A 23645-nucleotide genomic window follows, 5' to 3' on the forward strand; every position below is an offset into this window, starting at 1 on the left:
CAGCACAGTCATGAGTGAGAGGGCCTGCTTACCTGCATCAAACAAGTCCCCTAGGCGCGGCAGGACTAGCAGCCCCAGTGATGAGTATATGGACCCTCTAAACCAGTTGCATAGATGAAAGCAATCAAGCATAGCAATATAGGCAATAACAAAAAAAGTGCAGCGTCCCCCACCAAGGTTGGGATGAGAAGGTTTTATATATGTATATGTAAAAGTTGATGGAAGAATAAATGTTTAAATAAGTGTCTAAATGGATGTTTTTTTAAAAAAAATTTGATTGGTTAACTGGCTTATTAAGTGTATCTTAGTGAATACATATATTAGTGAGTAATGTTTAAATATTTAAATATATGTATTAGTGTTTCACTTTGTGTATAAGTGGCTGCATGGGTTGGTGAGTAGCTACATGTGTATGTATATGGGTTATTAGATGTTTTTTTTAGTATCAGTATGAGTGTTTGTATGGTTTGGTGGAGGTATTACTTAGCACATAGATGCATGAATGACTGACTCTGTTTGTATGTGTTTTGAAGACAGCATATGTGCAGGACTGTATGGGTGGATGAGTGTGTATATGTGTGTGTTAGTGAGTGAATGACTGTCTCACTAGTGTCTTTATCAGTAACTACATATGTTTTAATGTAGTATATGTGAATATTGATGTATATAAGTGAGTATATGTGAGAGTAAGAGATTGTAAGAGTTCCTGTTTAAATAAGTATGTTTTTCTATAAGTGATTGTTTAAGAGAGTAAGTATGTGTAAGTTTCCTTAGAAGTAAAGTGGTAGTGTGTGTATAGCTGTATATGCAAATAAATGGATGTTCAATAGTTTATTTGCATGTGTGAGTATGTGTGAGAGTAACTTTTGGATGACTGCCGGTGTGTAACAGGATGTATAGGTGTATCACTACATATGATGAGTGAGTATATGTATGAGTGACTATATATAACTGTTGGTGAATGAGTGGATGTGTATATAGATGGTGGAATTATTGAATTGGTTGTTGTAACTGGTATGGGTATCTCCATTTTTTTGAAAATTTTAGTTTCTATTTTTGAATATGTGTTTCAAGGGTTACATTACAGTGAAAGGAGGTCTGTCACTCTGTCACAAGGATGGTGTCATCAGTGATGTCATGAGTGATGTCACTGACCATGTCATGAGTGATGTAATATGTGACATCATCAGCAGTGCATTGCACGCGCAAGTTATAGTGAGTCCAACTAACTATAACGTGGGAATTTCAATGGTTTTATGCGAGTAAAATTTCCAGCTAACTATAACTGGTGTGAAACCTATGGTTTTTTCAGTGAATTTAATAGGTTTTTTAAATGCTAATTAATAACTCTGACCTCTGACCCTCTGGGCCGGTCACCCCACGCACCGCGCACACTCTCTGCGAGTGAGCCCAGGCTGCCCCCGATCCCGCCGAGTGCCGCCGCTGCCCACAGCTGTGCTCCTGGTCTGCTGTAGCGGTAGTTCCTGTGCTGCGCTGCATTGCTACTGTTGTAATTTTTGTCTCTGCGTTGCCCCCTGTTGTAATTCCTATCGTACTGTCAGTGCGTTGCTCCCTGGTTTAATTGTACTGTATTTCCCTGCTGTCCGCTTGTTTTGCCCCTGCCCTTTGCCTAATCGTATTTTGTTTCCCCTCTGTTGTGCCCAGCCCCGGTCGCGTTTCCCGCCCGCTCCCCGCCGCTGCCCCCCCTGCGGCCCCGCCCCCTTCCCTCTGACTCCCTTCCCATTCGCCGTCCCGCTCCCGCCTCCCAGCTGCTCCTCCCTCCCACTGGACGATATATCGCAGAGTGCACGCAGTGGTGGGCAGTGACCTCTGACCCTCTGGGCCGGTCACCCCACGCACCGCGCACACTCTCTGCGAGTGAGCCCAGGCTGCCCCCGATCCCGCTGAGTGCCGCCGCTGCCCACAGCTGTGCTCCTGGTCTGCTGTAGCGGTAGTTCCTGTGCTGCGCTGCATTGCTACTGTTGCAATTTTTGTCACTGCATTGCCCCCTGTTGTAATTCCTATCGTACTGTCAGTGCGTTGCTCCCTGGTTTAATTGTACTGTATTTCCCTGCTGTCCGTTTGTTGTGCCCCTGCCCTTTGCCTAATCGTATTTTGTTTCCCCTCTGTTGTGCCCAGCCCCGGTCGCGTTTCCCGCCCGCTCCCCGCCGCTGCCCCCCCTGCGGCCCCGCCCCCTTCCCTCTGACTCCCTTCCCATTCGCCGCCCCGCTCCCACCTCCCAGCTGCTCCTCCCTCGCCCCGCCCCCCCCACTCTCCACATATGGCAGAGTGGCAAACGCACAGCGTTGACGCGCAGCGGGCGCGCCAAAGGTAAGCCCGTCTGCGCCCGTCCGCGCCTGGACCACACCCAGCACCCGGACCCCTGGTCCCCGCAGACACCAGCCCACCCGCCGGACCTACAACCCCACCGAACTCAATGCACTGAACACCGGCCGGATCCCTGGGTGCTACCGAGCCACCCCGAGACGCACCCACGGGCCCTTCAGCTGCCTCTCCTGCAAGTTCTCCGGCATCCGGACCTGCACGGCAACCACACCCTCCAAGCCGAGAACCAGCACCAACCACCTGAAGTGCATCCTGCTCAACACCCGCTCCATCCACAGACACGCCGTGGAGCTCTGGAACCTGCTCGACACAACATCACCAGACGTCCCCTTCCTCACGGAAACCTGGATGAACGCCTCCTCAGCACCCGACATCGCCATCGCCATCCCGGACGGATACAAGATCTCCCGGAGGGACCGCGGCAACCAGACCGGAGGAGGCATCGCCATCATCCACAGGAACACCATCCGCATCACGACCAACACCGTCGACACCCTCACAACCGCCGAACACCTGCACTTCCAGATCCACACCGACCCCAAGACCACCCTCAGAGGCACCCTCATCTACAGACCCCCGGGACCACGCACACAATTCAGCGAAGACATCGCCGACTTCATCAGTCCGCACGCCCTCCCCTCCGCTGATTACATCCTACTCGGGGACCTCAACTTCCACCTGGAGAACAACAATGACCGCAACACCACCACCCTGCTGGACAACCTCGCCAACCTCGGCCTCAAGCAGCTGGTGACAACCCCCACCCACCGCGCCGGACACACACTCGACCCCGTCTTCTCCTCCAGCAAGGACATCGCCTTCAGCCACACCACCGGACTCCACTGGACGGACCACAGCTGCGTCCACTTCAGCTTCAGAAAGAACACGATCCACCACCACCAGCAACAGGTCGCACGCAGAAGCTGGAACAAGATTACTGCCGACCAGCTCACCGCATCCCTGAGCCGGGACCCTCCCGCCAGCTCAACGAACCCCAGCCAGGCCGCCAACAACCTCACGAAGTGGATCAGCAACTGCGCAGAGGACCTCGCCCCACTGAGGACCCCGCCCAGCAGACCCGGCAGCAAGAAAGCACCATGGTTCACCGACAAACTCAAGAGCTCCAAGAAGAACTGCCGAGCCCTCGAGAGAGCCTGGCGCAAAGACCCAACACCAGACAACATGACCACCCTCAAGCTCGCCACTCGAAAACACCACCAACTGATCCACGCCACCAAGAAAACCGCATTCAAGGAACGACTGGACAACAACGCCCACAACAGCAAGGAACTCTTCAACATTGTCAAGGAGCTCTCCAACCCCAGTGCCGAAAACAATGACATCACCCCATCGCAAGACCTCTGCAACTCCCTCGCCTCCTACTTCCACAACAAGATCGCAGACATACACAACAGCTTCAGCACGCAGCCGACGCACCCCACGACCGCACCTGCACCGCCCACAACCACCCTCCGAGCCTGGACCCAGATCACCACCGAAGAAACCCTACGCACGATGAACTCCATCCACTCCGGACCTCCAACCGACCCCTGCCCTCACCACGTCTTAAACAAGGCCGACGCTGTCATCGCGCCCCACCTGCGGGACATCATCAACACCTCCTTCGACACCGCCACCTTCCCGGAGAGTTGGAAGCACGCCAAACTCAGCGCTCTACTGAAGAAACCTTCCGCGGACCCCACCGAACTCAAAAACTACCGACCCATCTCGCTCCTCCCGTTTCCGGCCAAAGTCATCGAGAAGACCGTCAACAAGCAGCTGGCCGCCTTCCTCGAGATGAACGGATCCCTCGACCTCTCACAGTCTGGCTTCCGGGCCAACCACAGCACCGAGACCGCCCTCATCGCAGCCACCGACGACATCCGAGCCCTGCTCGACAAAGGAGAAACAGCGGCCCTCATCCTCCTGGACCTCTCCGCGGCATTCGACACTGTCTGCCACCGCGCCCTAGTGCAGCGACTCAGCAACGTCGGAATCCAAGAGAAGGCACTAGAATGGATCATCTCCTTCCTCGCCGGAAGGACACAGAGAGTCCGCCTCCCCCCGTTCAGATCAGAAGCCACCGAAGTAATCTGCGGAGTCCCTCAAGGCTCCTCGCTCAGCCCCACCCTCTTCAATGTCTACATGAGCCCCCTTGCGGCCATCGCACGCCAACACAACCTCAACATCATCTCCTACGCCGACGGCACCCAGCTGATCCTCTCCCTCACCAACGACCCCGCCACCGCCAGAGCCAACCTACACGAAGGGATGAAAGACGTAGCCGATGGATGATGAACAGCCGCCTGAAACTGAACTCAGACAAGACGGAAGTCCTCATCCTGGGATCTTTGCCCTCCGCCTGGGACGACTCCTGGTGGCCCCCTGCCCTGGGCAGCGCACCCAAACCAACAGACCATGCACGCAACCAGGGCTTCTTCCTGGACTCCTCCCTCTCCATGACCAGACAAGTCAACGCTGTCTCCTCGTCGTACTTCAATATCCTGCGCATGCTACGTAAGATCTTCCGGTGGATCCCCACCGAGACCAGGAAGACGGTCACCCAGGCCCTCGTCACCAGCCGATTGGACTACGGCAACTCCCTCTACGCCGGAACCACCGCCAAACTCCAGAAGAGACTCCAGCGGATCCAGAACGCCTCAGCATGACTCATCCTGGACATCCCCTGACACAGCCACATCTCCGGACACCTAACAGACCTGCACTGGCTCCCGGTTAACAAGAGAATCACGTTCCGACTCCTCACCCACGCACACAAAGCCCTACACAACCAAGGCCCAAGATACCTCAACAACCGCCTCAACTTCTACACTCCCACACGCCAGCTTCGATCGACCAACCACGCCCTCGCCGCCGTCCCCCGCATCCGAAGAGCCACCACAGGAGGAAGGTCCTTCTCCTACCTGGCCGCCAAGACGTGGAACTCCCTCCCGACCCACCTCCGCCTGACCCAAGACCACCTCGCCTTCAGGAAGCAGCTCAAGACCTGGCTGTTCGAGCAGTAGCGGACCCCCCTCCCCAAGCGCCTTGAGACCCTCCGGGTGAGTAGCGCGCTATATAAATGCTATGATTGATGGATTGAACTATAACTGGTGTGAAACCTATGGTTTTTTCTGTGAATTTCATAGGTTTTTTAATAGCAAATCTCTATAGGTATGAAATGTAATATTTTTTATAACGAATTTTATATTGTATAATTATGTAATATATTTTTTTTTTTTGCCCCGGAGCGCTCCCGAGGTGCGTACCGATGTGCTCACCGGTAAGCGTAGTGCAACGGCGCGCCCCGTGGCGCGTACCGGTGAGCGTCCCGTTAGCGCTATTCCCACGAACGAAAACAACATCGTGACGTATCGCGTAGCCGCGTGATGCGTCATATGATGCACAGCGTAAGAACACGCGAGCGCATACGATCGCGAAACGTCCTGACGCGCTTACGCAACGGGCCCCCGTAAGCGTAAGCGCGTCGGGTCATGTGACCTGAAAATAACTCTTTTTATTGGTTCACAACACTTTTGGTTTCCAAATGATGAAAGCCCTGGTCATGTGACTTGTAAATAACACTTTTCATTGGTTTACAACACTTTTGGTTTCCAAATGATGAAAGCCCCCACCTTTTTTCCTTATTCTGACTTTGTCCTTTGACTGAGGAAGACCTGTTTGGAGTTCTGTCTCTAATCGTTACTACTTTAAAATGGCTACAGTAGCAGCAGCAGCTGGAGCATCTGCCCCACCACCACCACCATCAAAAAGACCACCAGAAGATTACATTGGTGGTCAAGAAGAAGAGGAGGAGGATGATGAAGAGGAGGGACTGACAAGGCATTTCCTGCCTGAAGATAATCAGCCCTACAAACCTAAAGAGCACTTCGTATGGCAGTTCTACAGAATCCCAAGGGGTTTCAAAAAAGTCAACGCTGTGAAGGTGACTTGTCTGATTTGTGATGCTGAGCTGTCCAGGGGGAACCCTAACAAAAAATATTCCTTCGGGAATCATACCATGATTCGGCACAATATCCGTTGGCACCCAATCAACTATTCTGCTGCAGAGGTAAGGGACCTCTGCAGTAAGCTACCCCATCAACATCTAGACCCTTAACATCGAAAGAACCAACTCCATCGGGTTCAGAGGCAACAGAGACAATACCTATCATACAATCAAAATTTAACGATTTTTAAAATCATGTGCAAATATTGTGGAAAGTTACTTTGCTATGGTGAGCAAGTGAGCAAAGTATAAAACTTATCATCTGTGCTGGGGATAACCATAAGTGCCCGAAAAACCCCTAATTTTTTCTGGGTTTTTTTTGCTCCAGTTGAGCCATTTACAATTCCCTGTTTTTTGTTTCTACCCATAAAAAATACAAAAAAATTTAAAACTGTTCAGAAAACCCAAAAAAAGTAAAAAATGTTCAAAAAAACAATAAAAAAAATATAAAACAACAAAAAGAATAAAAAAAACAGTTCTTTTTAGAACTACCTTTAATTTATCAAAAATAAACCTATATTTTTAAAGAATCTCTGTCAATCTTTTTTCTGCAGGGTACACGTACCGGTACGTGCACCGGGGCGCGCACCGGGGCGCGCAACCAAAAAAAAATAAAAATAAAAAATAAAGAAAGAGTGAGCATGAGGGAAGAACACAGAGAGAGTAATGTTAATAGAAAAAGAGCTTGAGGGAGCAACACTTTAAGTTATTATTTTACTGTTTCACTGGGTTTGATTTGGGAAGCTCCCCGGTGCGCGTACCGGACGCTCCCCCCGAGAAAATCGAAAAAAAATTACATTTTTTTTGTCCCGCGGGACCCTTTTATGGCCCCCACATCAAACCTAGGGGGTCAGGGGGGGTGTACCCTGCCCCCTTTTGGTCATTTCTCCCTTTGTTTTTGCCACCTCTTGTGTCTCGATCCTACCGAGACACAAGATGGCGGCCGCTCCGGACTGTTTCGAATGTTTACAGACACCCGAGAGCCAATCAGCTTTCTGCGTGCGAACTCGCGTTGCGCGCTGGTACGCTCCCCGGTGCGCGTACCGGGGCGCGCTTATAGATATATATTTTTTTTTAACCTAAATTACTCAAAATCCTCTGGAGCACATATCTTGAGACGTAGCAAAGGCACATTGGGCTACCAGTCCCTACAATTTTGCCAAGTTTGGTGAAAATCCATTCAGCCGTTCGAGCTAAAAGTGAGTCCAACCGCCCTATGGAAATTAACATGGGGAAAACACGTTTTGGGACCCCCCTTTTATCTCGGCCTCCGCTTGACACATCCCCCCCAAACTTTCAGGAAAGGAGTGGAGCGCAGCGAGGCAAATTTGAGGAAAATTACAGGCAGATTCCTCAACCGGCGCCAAAGTTATTCCCAATAGAATGTTGCGATTTCCCTATGGAAAACAATCCTAACTATAACTACCTACTGGCGACCGCCAGTAGGTAAAATATATATATATATATGTAGCTCAAATTCCTCCCAGATACGTTAGGAAAACAGCACTCGTGGGCAAGTTGGTGTTCAAACTCCCGGTTTAATATTCAGAGTCAACAAACGCGTTTCGGCTGCAAGCATTTGTCAGTGTTGATGCTCGCGCACGGATCAGCAGTGTATTTAAATTCATGTCACATGGCAAAATGCATAGCATAGAAAGGGGACTACATCATACACGCAAAAAGTCACGCCATTTTGGAATGTACAAATTGGGTCCGTTTGTTTACCACAAATGCATATATCATTTACATTGTAGAGCTGATGTTTAAGAATAATGCCGTGTATCGGCTTGTCATCCCGGGTATTGGTATCATGTCACATACTCTCAACTATTAACCATAAATATGAAATAATGCTACATAGTCTTAACATATATGGGGGTTTTTTTATTTCAAATTTTTTTTTATTGATAAAGAAGAGATATAAAGTATAAGGATCAGAATACAATTTAAGTGATACACTAATGCAAGAGAGCTATACAATCAGGGGCTAAGCTTGAGAAATAATCTAAGTAAATGCATATAAAAGTAAAAGTAGCCAGTTATAAAGTATAGAATTCAATTAGGGGAAAGCTACTAGCCGGGTACTAAACAAGCGTATCACTATCAAATATGGAGATGGGGACAGGGGAGGAAATAGAATAAAAGAAGAGAGGAAAGACGAAAGAGAGCAATAAAAGGATGAAAGGGAATAGAGGACAGGAAAAAGGAGAGAAAGAAGAAGAAAAAAGAAGAAAAAGAGGAAGGATTCCCACAGGACTAACCAGCCTAGAAAACTGAGAAGACAACACTTAGACAGACATATCACCAACCCTTTTGAGGACAACTCCATATAATCATCCAAAGCTTTCCAAACCCCACTAGAAATAGATGGGGAAAGGTGGGCTTGATTAACCGACGTGTGAGCACTGCGTAAAAAGGAAACCCAGGCCCACCATGTATGATAGGAAACCAAAGAAAAGGACTTCCATTCCATAAGAATAATTTTCACCGCAATAGAGAGGAGGAGATCCAATAGCTGTAATTCCAGTGGATCCAATGGGAGAGGAGTGGGGGCAGCCAGTGTCCCAATAAAATTAAAGGGAAAGAAAGTTGGAACTCAATACCAAAAATAAGAGAGAGATGTTTATGGATGAGGTCCCAAAAAGGCTGAAGCAAAGAGCAACCAAAAAACATATGGTGAAAATCGCCCGGCAATAAACCACAACTCCAGCATAGGTTATCATCTTTAAGATTTAGCAAGTGAAGACGCACAAGCGTCCAATGGAGGAGATTAATAGAGAAAAACTTAGATTGCATTAAAGATGGTGCAATTTTATTACGAAGAGAGAGTTTACCAATTAATTGCCAAGTCTCCGAGGAAATATGATCTGTAATAGCAGGATCAAAGTGGTGTAACCACTTTTGCTGAGCAACCGTCTGTGCGGGTAGAGAAGCAGATGACAAAAATTTATACATTTTGGAGGCGACGTGACCAGATTTAATCCAAATATGAAAAAGTGAGATGATAGAAGAAGTAGGATGAAGACGGACTTTAGCAAGGGCCACTTTAATTTTTAAAAAAGTATAAAAATCAAGATTTGTTAAAGAATGCGTTTGCGCCAAGGTGGAAAAAGGCAATGGTTGATCAGAAGCATCATATAGATGTTTAACAAGAGAGATCCCTTTATCTACCCAGTAGGACATAAGGGTGGGAGTAATGTTGAGTTTAATTTTGGAATTCCGCCAGATAGAAGACCACCTAGTTTTGTGTAGAGGGATTGCCACCTTCCTGTCTACTTTCCTGATCGCAGCAATTGTATCAATAATGATAGAACGAGAAAACAGGATATGTAAACTAGATGTCGTGCAAAAAGAGGCAGTAGGCAAAGGGGATGCTAATTCTTGTTCTATGAGCAACCAAGAGGGAACATAAAGAGATGGAGGAGAGAACCAGAAGGCACCTTGAGAGGCCAGAAAGGCAGTTTGGTATTTTTCCCAATCAGGAAAATTGCAACCTCCCATATCACAAGGACGACACAAAAATTTGTATGCAAGTCTAGCACGTTTGTCATTCCACAAAAATTTAGAAGTCAGACCATCGATTTCGCGAAAGAAGGAATCTGATAATTTAACCGGAAGCATGGATGAAACAAAATTAATAATCGGTGTGATCATCATTTTGAGAGTCTGGAGGCGACCCCACCATGAAATATGCTTCGGAGACCATGTATCCAAAAGACGACGGACTTTAAGGAGGGTCTGGGATTCATTATAGGCAGTTGTAGCATAGAGAGTAGAACAGAAATAAATCCCTAAATATTTCAGGTGTGTAGACTGCCACTTAAAGCCCGCTGAGCCGATATGAGAGGGGAAACAATAGGCATTCAAAGGGAACATTTCCGTCTTATCTTTATTTAGGTTATACCCTGAGACCGAAGAAAAGAGGGAAATGGTATGTGAAATAGCAGGGATTGCCAAAGCAATATCATCTGAAAAAATGAGAACATCATCTGCGTATGCAGCAGTTTTAATACAGTGAGGCCCGAAACAAAAACCTATAATATCCGGATGTAACTCAATCAATCGAAGAAGAGGGTCAATAGATAGTAAGAATAAGAGTGGGGATAAAGGACATCCCTGTCTAGTGCCCTGACGAAGATTAAAAAACGACGACGTAGCACCATTAACTCTAATGTTAGCTATAGGTTGAGAATATAAGGACATTATCATATTAATGAAAGAGTCACCAAGATTGTGCGCGCACAAGACCGCACGAAGAAATGGCCAAGAGACCTTGTCGAAGGCCTTTTCCGCATCAAGGGCCAAGGCCGCGGCAGGGAGTTGAGATCTTTTGGCAGCACCGAGAACATGACAAAAAGTGCGTATATTGTCACGCGCAAGACGGCTTTTCACAAAACCAGTTTGAGAAGGATGAACAAGAAGAGGGATAAAGGATTCTAATCTTTTGGCCAGAATTTTAGCAAAAATCTTAGCTTCCATGTTAAGGAGAGAAATAGGACGGAAGTTTTTGGGATCCGAATGATCTTTCCCTTCCTTCGGGATCACTACTATAGTAGCTTCAGCAGCCGTACCAGAAACAGATCCATCCTTAACAAAAGAGTCAAAGAGAGATTGTAATTTGGGAACCAGCGTAGGTAGAAAAGTTTTATAAAATAAAATTGGATAACCATCAGGGCCTGGAGCCTTGCCAGAACGAGTAGCTTTAATTGCAGAAATAATTTCTACGGGGGAAATAGGCTTATTTAGAAAGGTACGATCATCATCCGAGACCGACTGAATCGGAACCGAAGTTAAAAAAGCCTGACAACGATCAAAAGAGGAAACATGAGAAGGAGTGTACAGTTTATTATAATAGTCACGAAAAACTTCAAGTATTTCCCCTGTTTGAAATTTTTTAGAACCTGTGTGGTCAGTAATAGAAGAGATTTGCGAGGACTTAAAAGAGAAATCCTGAAATTTTAAGGGAGCAGCCAAAATCTTCCCAGCACGATTTTTTAACAACAACTTCTTGGATTTCTGTGCTTGTACTCCAATATGAGCTCTTTTAGTAACAAAGGTATTATATTTGTATTTGAGTTGTTTTATTAGCTGTAAACAAGATGAGTCTTTAGATTGTCTAAAGGTGGCTTCCAGAGATTTAATTTGAGAAGACAAATCTGTAAGCTCCTTTTTAATATCAGAATTCCGTTTGGACATACACTTAATCACTTGACCACGGAAAGTGCATTTAAATGAGTCCCAAAGAACGACTGGGGAAGAGACAGAACCTTCATTTTCATGAAAAAAAATATCTATAGCTTTAGAAAATTCATCAACCTGAGAAGCATCATGCAAAATTTCGGTATTCAACCTCCATGAACGACTGCGCAATTTAGGGGCAAAGGAGGACAATGTAAAGGTAACCGCCGCGTGATCGGAAATCAAAATAGGATGTATAAGCGGAGAAGAGGAGGATGAAACAAGCGAAGAATGAACCAGGAGATAGTCAATACGAGAGAAGGAAGAATGAGGCGAAGAGAAGAAAGAAAAATCGCTACCAGTAGGGTTATGGAGTCGCCATAAATCTTGAAGATGAGTAAAGGAACACATATGAAGCATTTGTTTGTGAGATTTAGGAGGACGAAACTGAAATGCAGAGTTCCTGTCTAAAAGAGGATCCATTGGTAAATTAAAATCTCCGCCTACAATAAGATTGCCAGAGTGCGGGGTGTCATTCAATTTTTTAGTGACCGCTTTCCAAAAGGCCGGATCATCAACGTTAGGAGCATAGATATTCATCACATACAGTTCATGCTGACCATCCGACAACTTAGACAACAGCCAGCGACCCTGAGAGTCATGATCAGAAGAAAGTATAGATAAACCAGAATTTTTTTAAACTAATGTAATAACCCCATTTCGTTTACCAGAAGTCTTAACATATATGTTAATCTCAGAATCTCGCCGTGGATCGGCAAGTAACCCCTTGAAAACTTTTAATAGGGGTTTTAGATATGATTTATCAACCAACATAACCGGGATGTATGTCCAAAGTAATATATATATATCACCAAGTCACAAGTATATGGCGTTAGGTATAGAATATATATATTTTTATATATATATATATATATATATATATATATATATATATATATATATATATATATATATATATATATATATATTTATCTTCAAGCTGCGTAGATGTGGAGTTAGGAGTAATTAATTTACACTTCTCTATAAGCTTCTTACCATTAGATATTTTGTCCCTTGATATTTTGTCCACAATATTCTTGTAGGTCGACATTCTGGGGGTCGATAATCAGTAGTACATCCTGCAGAAAGAGCTATGGCATGTTTCACTTTGATTCTTCCCTCTGTAAATATTACATCCAGGTGTGTGCACTGAATGTTGGTGTCTCATTTATGTTCTCCAAGGCGAAGGATTTGAACTGCTTTTTAGATCTTCGTCTGCTAAGTGCAGAGAAAATGTAAATTACCTACTTTTTATCTCCAGCATTCTAAGTATCACTTTTCCTCATCACGTCCTTGAATCTCTCCCTCCTTTGAGATTTGACTCTAACCTGTGTCCGCGGTGTGCTGGGGGAGGTGTTCTTTGTTACCGTGGCATGATACATGAGAGGAGGAGGGGGTCTTACTGCTGCAGGTTAGCAGCTTGCTGAGTGGTGTCTGACTGAAGATGCAGATGCACCTCGTTTCTAAAGTACTGCATTGAAGAGGAAGCAGGAGGAGAAACATGGAAATTACCAGGAAGTGACTATGACATTACATCTTGAAAAAATGCAAGAACATTCCCATCCTAAATTAGAAACACATCATACATGGTATCTTGCAAGTGCTTGACATTGTACCTAAAACAGAAAATAACAACAGAGCTGGATGAGATGAGGGAAAGGTTTCTTTCAGATTTAGGCACAGTTTGTCCTATAACCTCAAAAGGAGCCTGTCCATTATGTTATTGTGGTAGTGGTCATCAAGAACGGAGTGGTATTTCATTTCTTACTTGGGACAAAACCTTTACACTACATTTTGTGAAGACGTTTTAGACTCATATACTTATCATACCTGCCCGAAGTTCAGAGCTGCATGCTGAGCTGAGGCACTGAAGATAATCAAGGTTGCATATTCGATTAACTTTTCTCGAGTCTCGAGGCTTTCAGGAAACCCTAAGGAATAAGGTTTGAATAAGTGAAGCACTTCACATTTTTTATTTTATTAGTAGTTGTATTGGTTAAAAATGTCACTTCAGAACTACAGTAATATATAAATATAAATTAAAAGTTTTAGATTTTAGAATCTCAATTACAGATTTACTAGAGACACATCATTTTTGCAACTTTCATTTATTCCCCTACTTCGAAAACAGCATCCCATTAATATAACAATTTTTTTCGTAGTATTTGCATTCAAAGTTTTGAGTCTATGTAGTAATGTAAGAACAATCTTATGAAAGTGGTTGTCACTGGAACAAGTGATTGGTGAAGTAGTCTAGAAAGTAGTGCTACAATCAGATTAAATCATGCTTACTACTAAAGTCTGTTTGTGTCACAGACAACAGGATAAAGCCCAAGCAATAACCTCAAGAACCAGGGTGGTTACACTGTATCAATAACAATGGTTCACTTCACGGAAGGAGAAAACAGAACAAATAGGGAAGTCCAACTGTAACAAATACAGACGAAAAGGAGGAAATGCAAGAACAGATTGTAAAGTAAATGTATAGCAATTTATCTATCACAATACGTCTATTCAATTGACACACTGCATGTGGTGTGACCGTGCAGTGCTAAACAGGTGAGAATAAAGTGCAATACCATTATAATAAAAAAAATTACAAAACATGGGACACAAAAGAAAATAGGCTGCATTAAATTCATTTGCAGGACTGGAAGCTCAGATTATGCTTAAACGTTTTCATTTATTCCACTCAGCAGCCCTAAACAACACTTTTTTTTCCAAAGACTATATTTCCCATGAGTCTTTGCAACAAGTCAACAGTATAATCGTATAAGTCCCATATAAGCAACATCAAGCAAAAGTAAATCCTCTTTCCTCGCTGCTTAGCAGCCAGATAAGTGCTTTCCTGAACCTTGCTTATTCGGTTTACTCTGTAGGCCTTATTATGCTTGCCTGTGGGTTCTTTAACTTTTATCACTATTGCCGTAGCTGTTTTTCTTGAGCACTGCGGTTTCTCCACTCGGGGCGCATTGCATTGGGGCCCACAAGGCCTTTATATGTGGCACATGGCCCTAGTTGATGTAGGGCTTCTCTGGCAGTTTTGCGACACGTCTTCCCTTTCTTGAGGGAGATGCTCAGTGAAGCAGTGTGGTTTTCACTTCGTTAGGGGGCGTGGAGCACGCATGTCTCTCGAGTAGAAGGTGCACCCCTCGGGCTCGCATTCCTGGCATTCCTAGTCGCTTGTCTCACCGCTTCGGACAGTTCCTCTTCCACTGTCAGGGAGGGGCTGTCAACGCAGGGAGTACGCGAGGCGAACTGAGGATGGCGTTCCTCACATTTCAGCTCAGACATGTCACTTTTTCCTCCTGTAATACACCGTTTGCTACCTCATGTATTTTGTTTGCTCACGATTGTCACTTTTGCCTCATGTAACTTAGCGTTTGCTTTTGTAATTTGTTCACCTGTAATGTTCTCATGTATCAGTTCTGTTCTTATTGTAAAGCGCTCTGACACCTTCGGGTAAATCCGCGCTATATAAAAACGCATAAACAAATACATAAATACGCTCATTCCAGCACAGTTAATACCTCATATAAGCAGTTTCTCCGCGGAGAGATTCTTTCCCCCAAGGCCAGTATATTTAGAGGCCGTTTAGAACAAAGGTTGTTAATAAGCATTGACTGAGGCAAAATTTAACCGGGTGGGCTAGGGAGAGTTTGTTGCTATTTTTGATATATTCCTGTAATATTGACTGCTACCTTTCACTTGATCAACCATGGCAGGTGAGTTTGATACCTATTGGGAGTTAGTGGAGGAGGAGCAGTCACTGCTTCCTATTCATAAGGAGCTAGTGGATGCCATAGATGCATCCCTAGAGAGGGTGGTCTCTTCGGCCCTGCAACCCCTGAGCCAGCGAATCATGGAAATGACGGTGAGGCATCCCCAGTTGGCATTCCCCAACTGGGGAAGGCCAGAGGCTTCAGCTTCCTTTTGTCACACAGTGAGCATCTAGGGCAAGAAAAAGGCCAGACTGAATGTACATGTTAGAGAGCCCGCTACCTCATCTGATGCCTTCGAGAGACTGCACCAGGCCTTCCTAATAAGGCATTTAGATGAATGATTCCCAGCCAGGTTATACCCTGAGGATGATTCTTGCTCAGATGCCTAAGCAGATGACAATACGGGGATGACAGTGATACGCCTGATACCCCTGCTGGGGATTCTGGCGGTGAATCAGGCCAGAGTCGACCCTGGAACATGGAGGGTGGTGCCAAGAGTCATATGACCAGGGCTCCGCAGGGATACTGGGCATGTTGAACCTGGAAAACATTTATCAACCCCGCTCCGGGGACTGTGTTCTGGCACCAAAAGTAGCACACTATGTGGCCAGCCACATCAGGAAACCCATGGACCAGGAGGTACAGGGCCACCTGAGTGCGGAATGCCCCAGGCCCTCATTGGCTAATAAGGTGGTGAGTACCCCAAACATCAATGCCAGGATGGCGACATTCATCACTAAGTTCATCAAAGACCCTAAGACGGGCCTGGACCGTTCCTGGCTTTCCTGTCAGGATAAGGTCTTAGATGTTTTGGGGCTACTTACTGAAATATTGGATATGATATGGTGGAAGATGCCAGGGAGTCAGGCCATGTGATCGATCCTTCGATTCTGTCAGGTTGGGCTCAGAGGGCCCTTTGTTTCTTGGGTAATCTGAATTGCACAATATCAATGAAGGGTCGCTGTTCCTTGTTGATGAAAATTAAACCTAGGCTAGGTGAATTGACCACCACTGAAGCCGGCCCGGTGGTGAATGGAGGTCTCTTCAGAGAAACTTATATCAAGGAGTTGTCACACTTTGCTAATACCTTCTCACCTCTGGACAAGGCCCAACAGGCCATAGAGAATGTCTTCAGCCAGCAAATGTTTGGATGGGCCAGAAGAGGAAGGGGGCGCTCTTCTGGCCGCTCGTACAAGTCCAACCCCCATAAACTTAAACAGGATGTCCTATCCAGTAGCAAGACCACAAGAAATCTGGAGGGTTCTACCCCTCAAGAGGTTGAGGCAGAAGATGTGGTGGCACTGGGAACTTCTACAGAGCCAGCAACATGCCAGGTGGCACCACCGGTAAGCAATATACCTTCTTACCTACTAGGCATGAGGGAAAGGCTACAATGGTTCAGCCACAAATTGGCGTCCATAACAGGAGACACATGGGTGCTTCAAACCATGAAAGGCTTTCACATAGAATTTTATGGAACACCCCACCTAAACGTCCGATCTAAGTCCTTTAGTCTTCTCACAAGAAAGGACATAGGTGGTAAACAGAGAGGTGAGAGACCTTCTTGAGAAAGGGGCTATTTCGCATTTGATTCTTCACCCCAGGGGTTTCTTGAGTACTATTTTTCTGGTCGAGAAAAAAGACAAGGCATTCAGATCAGTCATAAATCTCTGAGATTTCAATCGATGGGTGGTATACCATTATTTCAAAATAGTGGCCATTCACCTACTAATAGATGTTCTTGTGCCCAACAACGGGTTAAGACGGCTTGATATGAAGAACATCTATCTCACCATCCTGATTTTTCCTTCCCACAGACTGTTCCTACTATTCGAGTGAGATGGTCAAATCTTCAAATTCACATGTCTGCCGTTCAGTCAATGTGTTGAGGCCAGTTATGGAAGGGCTCCAGGTGCAGAGAGTGCGGCTAATAGTGTACCTGGATGACATCCTTCTGATGCACCAGAAAAAAATCAGTTTTACGCTTGCAACTTCGGATGACTCATTCTCTTTTACAAGATCCTGTTTTTTTACTGAACGATCAGAAGTCAAATTTTTTGCCGGAGTAGCAGATAACCTTTCTGTAGTTTGAGGTCAACACGTTGAACCAGTGCCTCCGGTTACCCTAAAAGAAGATGCTCCTGATTTGTCAAGGAGTTGTGCAAAACATTGCTTAGGGAAAATGTATCCCTCTGACATCTGGCCCGGATCGTGGGACTCCTATCCTCCTCAATCCAAATGATCCTTCCATGCCCACTGCACTATAGGGCCCTACAATGTCTGAAGGTGCAACACCTCTCATATACACAGGAGATTTCTCTTTCCCCAGAAACTCAAATGGAGCTTTGGTGGTGGCTCGATCATATGCAGACCTGGAACAACAGAGGCATATTTGAACCAGCCCTGGATCCGGTGATCAAATCAGATGCCTGTAGTCAAGGTTGGAGTGCTTACTGTGGGGATATTATCACAGGTGGACAGTGGTCAAAGCAAGAGGAGACGCTCCACATAAATTGTCTGGAGCTCCTCACTGGAACCTTAGCGGTTCGGAGTTTAGTGGCCAAGAAAGTGTCCTGTGCCATCTTGTTGAAGATGGACAATATATTGGCAGTGAGTTATTTCAATCACCTAGGAGGCACAAGATCCAAAGCACTGGCGGATTTGGCCAGGGATTTTTGGAACCATTGTCTGGATCACAACGCATCTACTGGGGAAACTCAATCAGTCGGCGGACTGGCAGTCCAGACACCTAAAGGACTACAGCGCCTGGAAGCTGGATCCCTCTCTTTTTCAGAGTTTGATGATGCAGTGGGGCCCATGCTAAGTGGATCTTTTTGTGTCACTACCCAATCACGACATCCCGCTTCTTCAGCTGGTGCCTGGACCCGCTTGCGAAAGCAATGGATACCTTCCTCCATGACTGGAGCCAGTTCAGGGGGTATGCTTATCCCATCATTCTCGATGAGAGCCAGGCTCACATTATTGGTCGGATGCCAGAAGGTGGAGATAATCCTGGTGACACCGTTTTTGAAATCACAAGTATGTTATCCAGTTCTTCTGGAACTTTCTATGGATTTTCCAATCCTACCTCCTCTACTGACTGACTCACATGGCAACTTGCACCAACTGGTTTAGAAGGGACTATTGGACTCATGGATTGAAGGATTACAGGGGATGTTGGGAGATGCCGGGGCTTTCGTCACAGGCTACTTTCCTCATCAGAAGAGCCTGGGAAGACTCTACATGGAGATGGTCAAGCTGGTGTCTGCACTGGGGTTTGGCTCCCATGGGGGCGAATGTAGTGCAAAATCTGAATTGGTTTATAAAACATTGGCTTATCACATTGTTAATGCATGCAGATCAACAATTTCGACAGGCCATGCTCCTATACATGATGTTCTGGTGGGGGATACCCATTAGTCTGTAGGCTCTTGAGGGGCATTCAGTTGTCTTTTCCATCTGAACCGAAGTATTCTTCCCTTTGGGATGTGAATGTAGTACATCTAATGTTGAAATCATGGAAGGATATTCCATATCTGTCCAATAAGGAATTAACAGGTAAACTTGCAGTCTTTTTCTGTTTTATCTCGTGCCTTAGATTTCATAGCACATATATTTATTCTGGAGGGGGTGTCATTCACTACTTCTCAATGCACCAAATCCAATACCAGGGTGGTTCTCTACCCAGTGTTCCTGGGTCATCCAAAATTGTTTGTGGTACGAGGTCTGAGGGCATATGAGTCTGTGACTGAATAATATAGACCACCCAGTATGGCTCAGCTGGTTATTTCCCTCAATAATCCTTTCAAGCCAGTCTTGCCTGTGGTGAGATGGATCCTGCAGGAAGTAGGTATCGATACCTATGCCTTAAGGGCACACTCAATTAGGGGAGCTATAGCCTCGAAGGCCTTCTCCCTGTGGAGATGCCTAGAGGATATTTTCAAAGCAGCTGATTGGTCTTCAGATTCCACTTTGACAAACATTTTATTTCAAATCAATCAGTGGCATGGCTTCACTGGTTGTCAACCAGCTTTAAACTAGCATAATCTGAGCCTCCGGTCCTGACATAGAATGTGCACCAGAAGCTGCGCTTGCAGAGTGGTGTAAAACAGGGTTTGGCCTTGGAGCAACTCTCTGCTACGCAGCCCTGTGGCTTTTACAAGAGGTACCTGGTGGAATAATTGGCCCCCAGGGACCCTCAAGACTGAAGGGAAATTAATCCCCCAACCTAAAATGTGCCACAGGGCGTGTTTGCACTGTGGTGCAGGGAGGGGCCGGTGCCTGATGTGATAGGTGTGCAAATGCGCCCTGTGGCGCGTTACAAGTTGGGTGATTAAGTCTCCTTGAATCCTGAGGGTCCCTGAGGGCCAACTAGCCCACCAGCTAACTCCAGTAAGCACCACAGAGCAGCGTTGCTAAGTGGTGTAAAATTGGGGCTAGCCTTTGACCACCACTCTGCAAAGCAGCTCCCTGGCATTTACTGGTGGTACCGGGTGGTCTAGTTGGCACCCAAGGACCCTTAGGATTGAAGGGGACTTAATCCTCCAACTTAAAATGCACCACAGGGCATGTTGTTTGCACACTTGTCAAATCAGGCCTTGTGTGATAGACTAATGGTGGAGTTTGCCAAATAAAGAAGAGCTACTTACAATTCCCGAGTGCGGCGTTTTAACTTTGCAAAAAAAGATTTCTGGACCTGTGGTTGGTCCCTCGCTCGCACCCGCTGCAGAGCGCTCCAGCGGTAATCACCATTGTTTTGCTATAAATATATAAATATATATATATATATATATATATATACATATATTACCTACTGGCGGTCGCCAGTAGGTAGTTATAGTTAGGACCTAGTTTCCATAGGAAATCCGCAAAATTCTATTGGGAATAACTTTTGCGCCGGTCAATGAATCTTCGGGAATTTCTTAAAGAAGATGGCCCTCTGTGCTCCGCTCCATCCTTGAAAGTTTTGGGGGGATTCGTTAAGTGGGGGCTGAGAAAAAAGGGGGGTCCCAAAACGTGTTTTCCCATGCAATTTTCCGTAGGACGATTAGACAAGGCTACAGCCCGAACGGCTGAATGGAATTACAAGAAATTTGGCAAAAAGGTAGAGTCTAGTTCGCAGATGTGCCTTTTGTTTAAATGGTGTAAATCCCTCCAGTAGTTTTTGAGAAAATTGAGTTTTAAAAAATGTATATATCTATAAGCGCGCACCGTGCGCGCACCCGTGCGCTCACGGTGCGTGAAACGGGTGTGCGCGAGCGGAATGCTGATATGCTGTTAGACGTCTGTCAACATTCGAATCGGTGGAAATCAGGAAGTGCTGGCCGCCATTTTTTGTCCCAGGCGGAGGCCAAAAGCAGAAAGCCATAATAGGGGCAGGGTAGAGAGTCCCTGACCCCCTAGGCGTTCTCAGGGAGTCCCTGAAGGACACCAAAGGGCGGAAAAAAATCTTTTTTTTTTTAAATGATCGTGAGGTGCGCGTACGGTGCTCGCACCCTTCTGCCGCCATTTTGTGTATTTTCAAAACTTAGTGAAAAACGGAAGCGGAGAACGTGGTAAAGGAGGCAGTGAAGAGACTCCCTGACCCCCTAGGCTTTCTCAGGGGGTCCCTGAAGGACCCCAAAGGGCGAAAATTTTATTTGAAAAAAAAAATGATCGCGAGGTGCGCGCACGGTGCTCGCACCCTTCAGCCGCCATTTTGTTTATTTTCAAAACTTACTGAAAAACGAAAGCGGAGAACGTGGTAAAGGAGGCAGTGAAGAGACTCCCTGACCCCCTAGGCTTTCTTAGGGGGTCCCTGAAGGACCTCGAAGGGCAAAAAAAAAATTTTTTTGTACAAAAATATTGCAAGGTGCGCGCACGTTGCGCGCACGGCGCAAAACCCCTCCCAAAAAACTACATTTAAGTATCAAGTTTGAGTGTTTAGATGTTGGTTGGCTCTAAAAAGAGCCGTTGTGTTAATTGAGTGTATTTGGTATCTAGAAGTATGTTTTGATGCAGGTACTTAAATTCAAAAGAAACACACTGTTCCCCTCCTCTGTGAAATGTACACCATCTGCTCTGTAGATGTCATGCATGCTGTAACGGATTTTGTTGTTGTATATGGAACCCATACCATAGTCTCTGAGGAAAGAAGAAACAGACTTATTCACATGTTTCCTTGCTTTCTCAATTTGTGGACAATGTTGGTTGGACAAGTTCCATTTTTGCCTTTGGCATATATTAGAATATACAAAGGCAGTTTGTGGAAAAAGTGTCATCAATTGTCTAAAGGTGTCCTTTAAAAGCATTTCCAAACCTACCCCAGGCAAAGTGCCCAGGTCATTGCCACCACAGTGCACAATTATGAGGTCAGGGTGTGGGAGATGCAAAAAGGATTTCACCAATGGCATCAATTGGTGACATCTCAATCCTCTCTGGCCAATCCACTTAATATCCACATTTGGTAAATCAAGGTTGTGAAAGCATGTATTTGCTACATACCTTTCACTCCAGAAAATATAGCTATGTCCTACTATCCAGACTTTCAGCATCTTGAAGGCAGATGTGGTGGTACTCAGATGGGTTGTGGAAATGAAATGGCAGTTTGAAAGTAGGAGTTTAGAAAAAAAAGTGGTTGAGATTCAGTGCACTTGAAAAAGTAGAAATGATTGGTGGTTTCTGATAATTTAAGATTGAAAACTAGGGTGCATCCTACTGTTTTTTTAAAGTAATAATACTATTGGTTTAGAAAAAGTCATTGAAAGGAACATTGCACTGGATAAGCTGGAATATTGAGAGGTCAAACACACCTGCTGCTTTGGTTTGCAACATTGAGAGATGAACTTTTAACCTTTTGAGTTCAGATAGGTGTTCTATGGAGAGTTGCTATGCTAGCAGGCAGAGAGAGCAGTGGGGGAAGGTTGAAAATTATGTGAGTTTAAATGTGTTGAAATGTACAACCAATTAAAATGTTAGTTTGGTTTTGAATTTGTGTGGGAAGAAATTTCATTGGGTATGTCCAGAGATATGTGTGTTTAATGAGAGGGAATCAGGGCCATTTGTGGTTGCAGTGTCTGAGGTACATTTCAGAGAATCTGCTGAAGAAAATCTGGTGTGTTCTTGACACTGTTCTAAATTTCAAAAAGCGTTTCAAAAGGTGAGTTACTAATGTGTGAGGGGATATATGTTGTGTATTTTAAGTTAGTAATAAAAATGTGTTGTAATGTGAAAGTTTTTTACTCTCTCTCTCTTTTACTGACTTTCATTGTTCTTCTTTTTCTCCACCACTGTTCATTTTTCTTCCTCTGTTTCTGTATAAATCCTTCTGTTTCGCTTACTCCTTTTTCGTTTTTCTTAATATGTTTTTTTTCTGTCACTCTCCTTTCCTTATCCTCATTTGTTTTTCTTCACTGTCATTATCCCTTTCCTTCACTCTTGTTTTCTAACTCCCTCTCTCCATCTGATTTACTTCCTTTTTTTCATTTTTTCCTTCTCATTGTCTCTCTCTTTCTCTTTCCTTCACCCTTGCTCTCTTTATAGAACACTACTAGCAAGACTCCCCACTTCCCTCCTTTAACTGTAGTAATCATTTATTTGAATTGCAAGGGTTTCTGTTATGTGTGTAAAGTCACAGTGTGAGTCTCATGCTTGGATGTAATGGTGGCAAAAAAGTAATGCTGCAAATTGGAAATGTATTTTGAAATTGACTCAGGTTTCTGCACTGTAATGTACTCTCTTAATCGTTTTAGTGAGGTAAATGTGTTTAGAAAAAATGTTTGGTTTTAACCTTTTTGATCAGGATCACACTGAGTGTCTGTGTAAATAAAAGAATTATGTTTTCACCTTTTTCTATAATTATCTCTATCTCTCCTCACAGACTACTTCTCTCTCCTTATACTGAAATAGATAGGCTGTGTTGTGTCTCTTAAACTTTTTCGTGTGGTAAATCTGTTTTGGTAAAATGTTTGGTTTTAAACTTTTTGTCCAGGATCACACTGAGTGTCAGTGTAAATTAAAGAAATATGTTTGCACCTTTTTCTATAATCTGCCCTGTCTCTCCTCACATACTACCTCTGTCTGCTTATAGTGTCTTCTATCCTCTGATTGTACCAGTTTACTCTCTGCCTGCATTGTCTCATTTTTGGTCTGCACCAATCCTCTCTCACTGCTTTTAACCTCTCATGTGCATGTGCAGAGGCCTATTAAAATATGGCTGCTGGTGTGTATTAAACAGTGCTACCAAGTAAAATCTTTCCCTTCTCTGCCTGTAGTGTCACACCCCCTGCATATATCATTTTATCACTGTGAGGAGACACACCTGACATTGTAGAAAAATCTGCAAATATATT

At 45.0% G+C, this 23645-nt stretch overlaps 1 protein-coding gene across 1 annotated transcript in view; it reads right to left on the bottom strand.

Moving 5' to 3' along the window:
• The window catches only part of LOC144754856 (polyunsaturated fatty acid 5-lipoxygenase-like), an 880896-nt gene that overhangs the window by 143721 nt on the left and 713530 nt on the right, over positions 1 to 23645 (bottom strand). The window contains exon 12 of the mRNA XM_078643117.1: positions 13424 to 13524. Coding sequence (XP_078499243.1) covers positions 13424 to 13524 — 101 coding nt within the window. The remainder of the gene's footprint in view (positions 1 to 13423; positions 13525 to 23645) is intronic.

The sequence above is a fragment of the Lissotriton helveticus genome, chromosome 5_1 (genome assembly GCF_964261635.1).
Source record: "Lissotriton helveticus chromosome 5_1, aLisHel1.1, whole genome shotgun sequence".
NCBI lineage: Eukaryota > Metazoa > Chordata > Amphibia > Caudata > Salamandridae > Lissotriton > Lissotriton helveticus.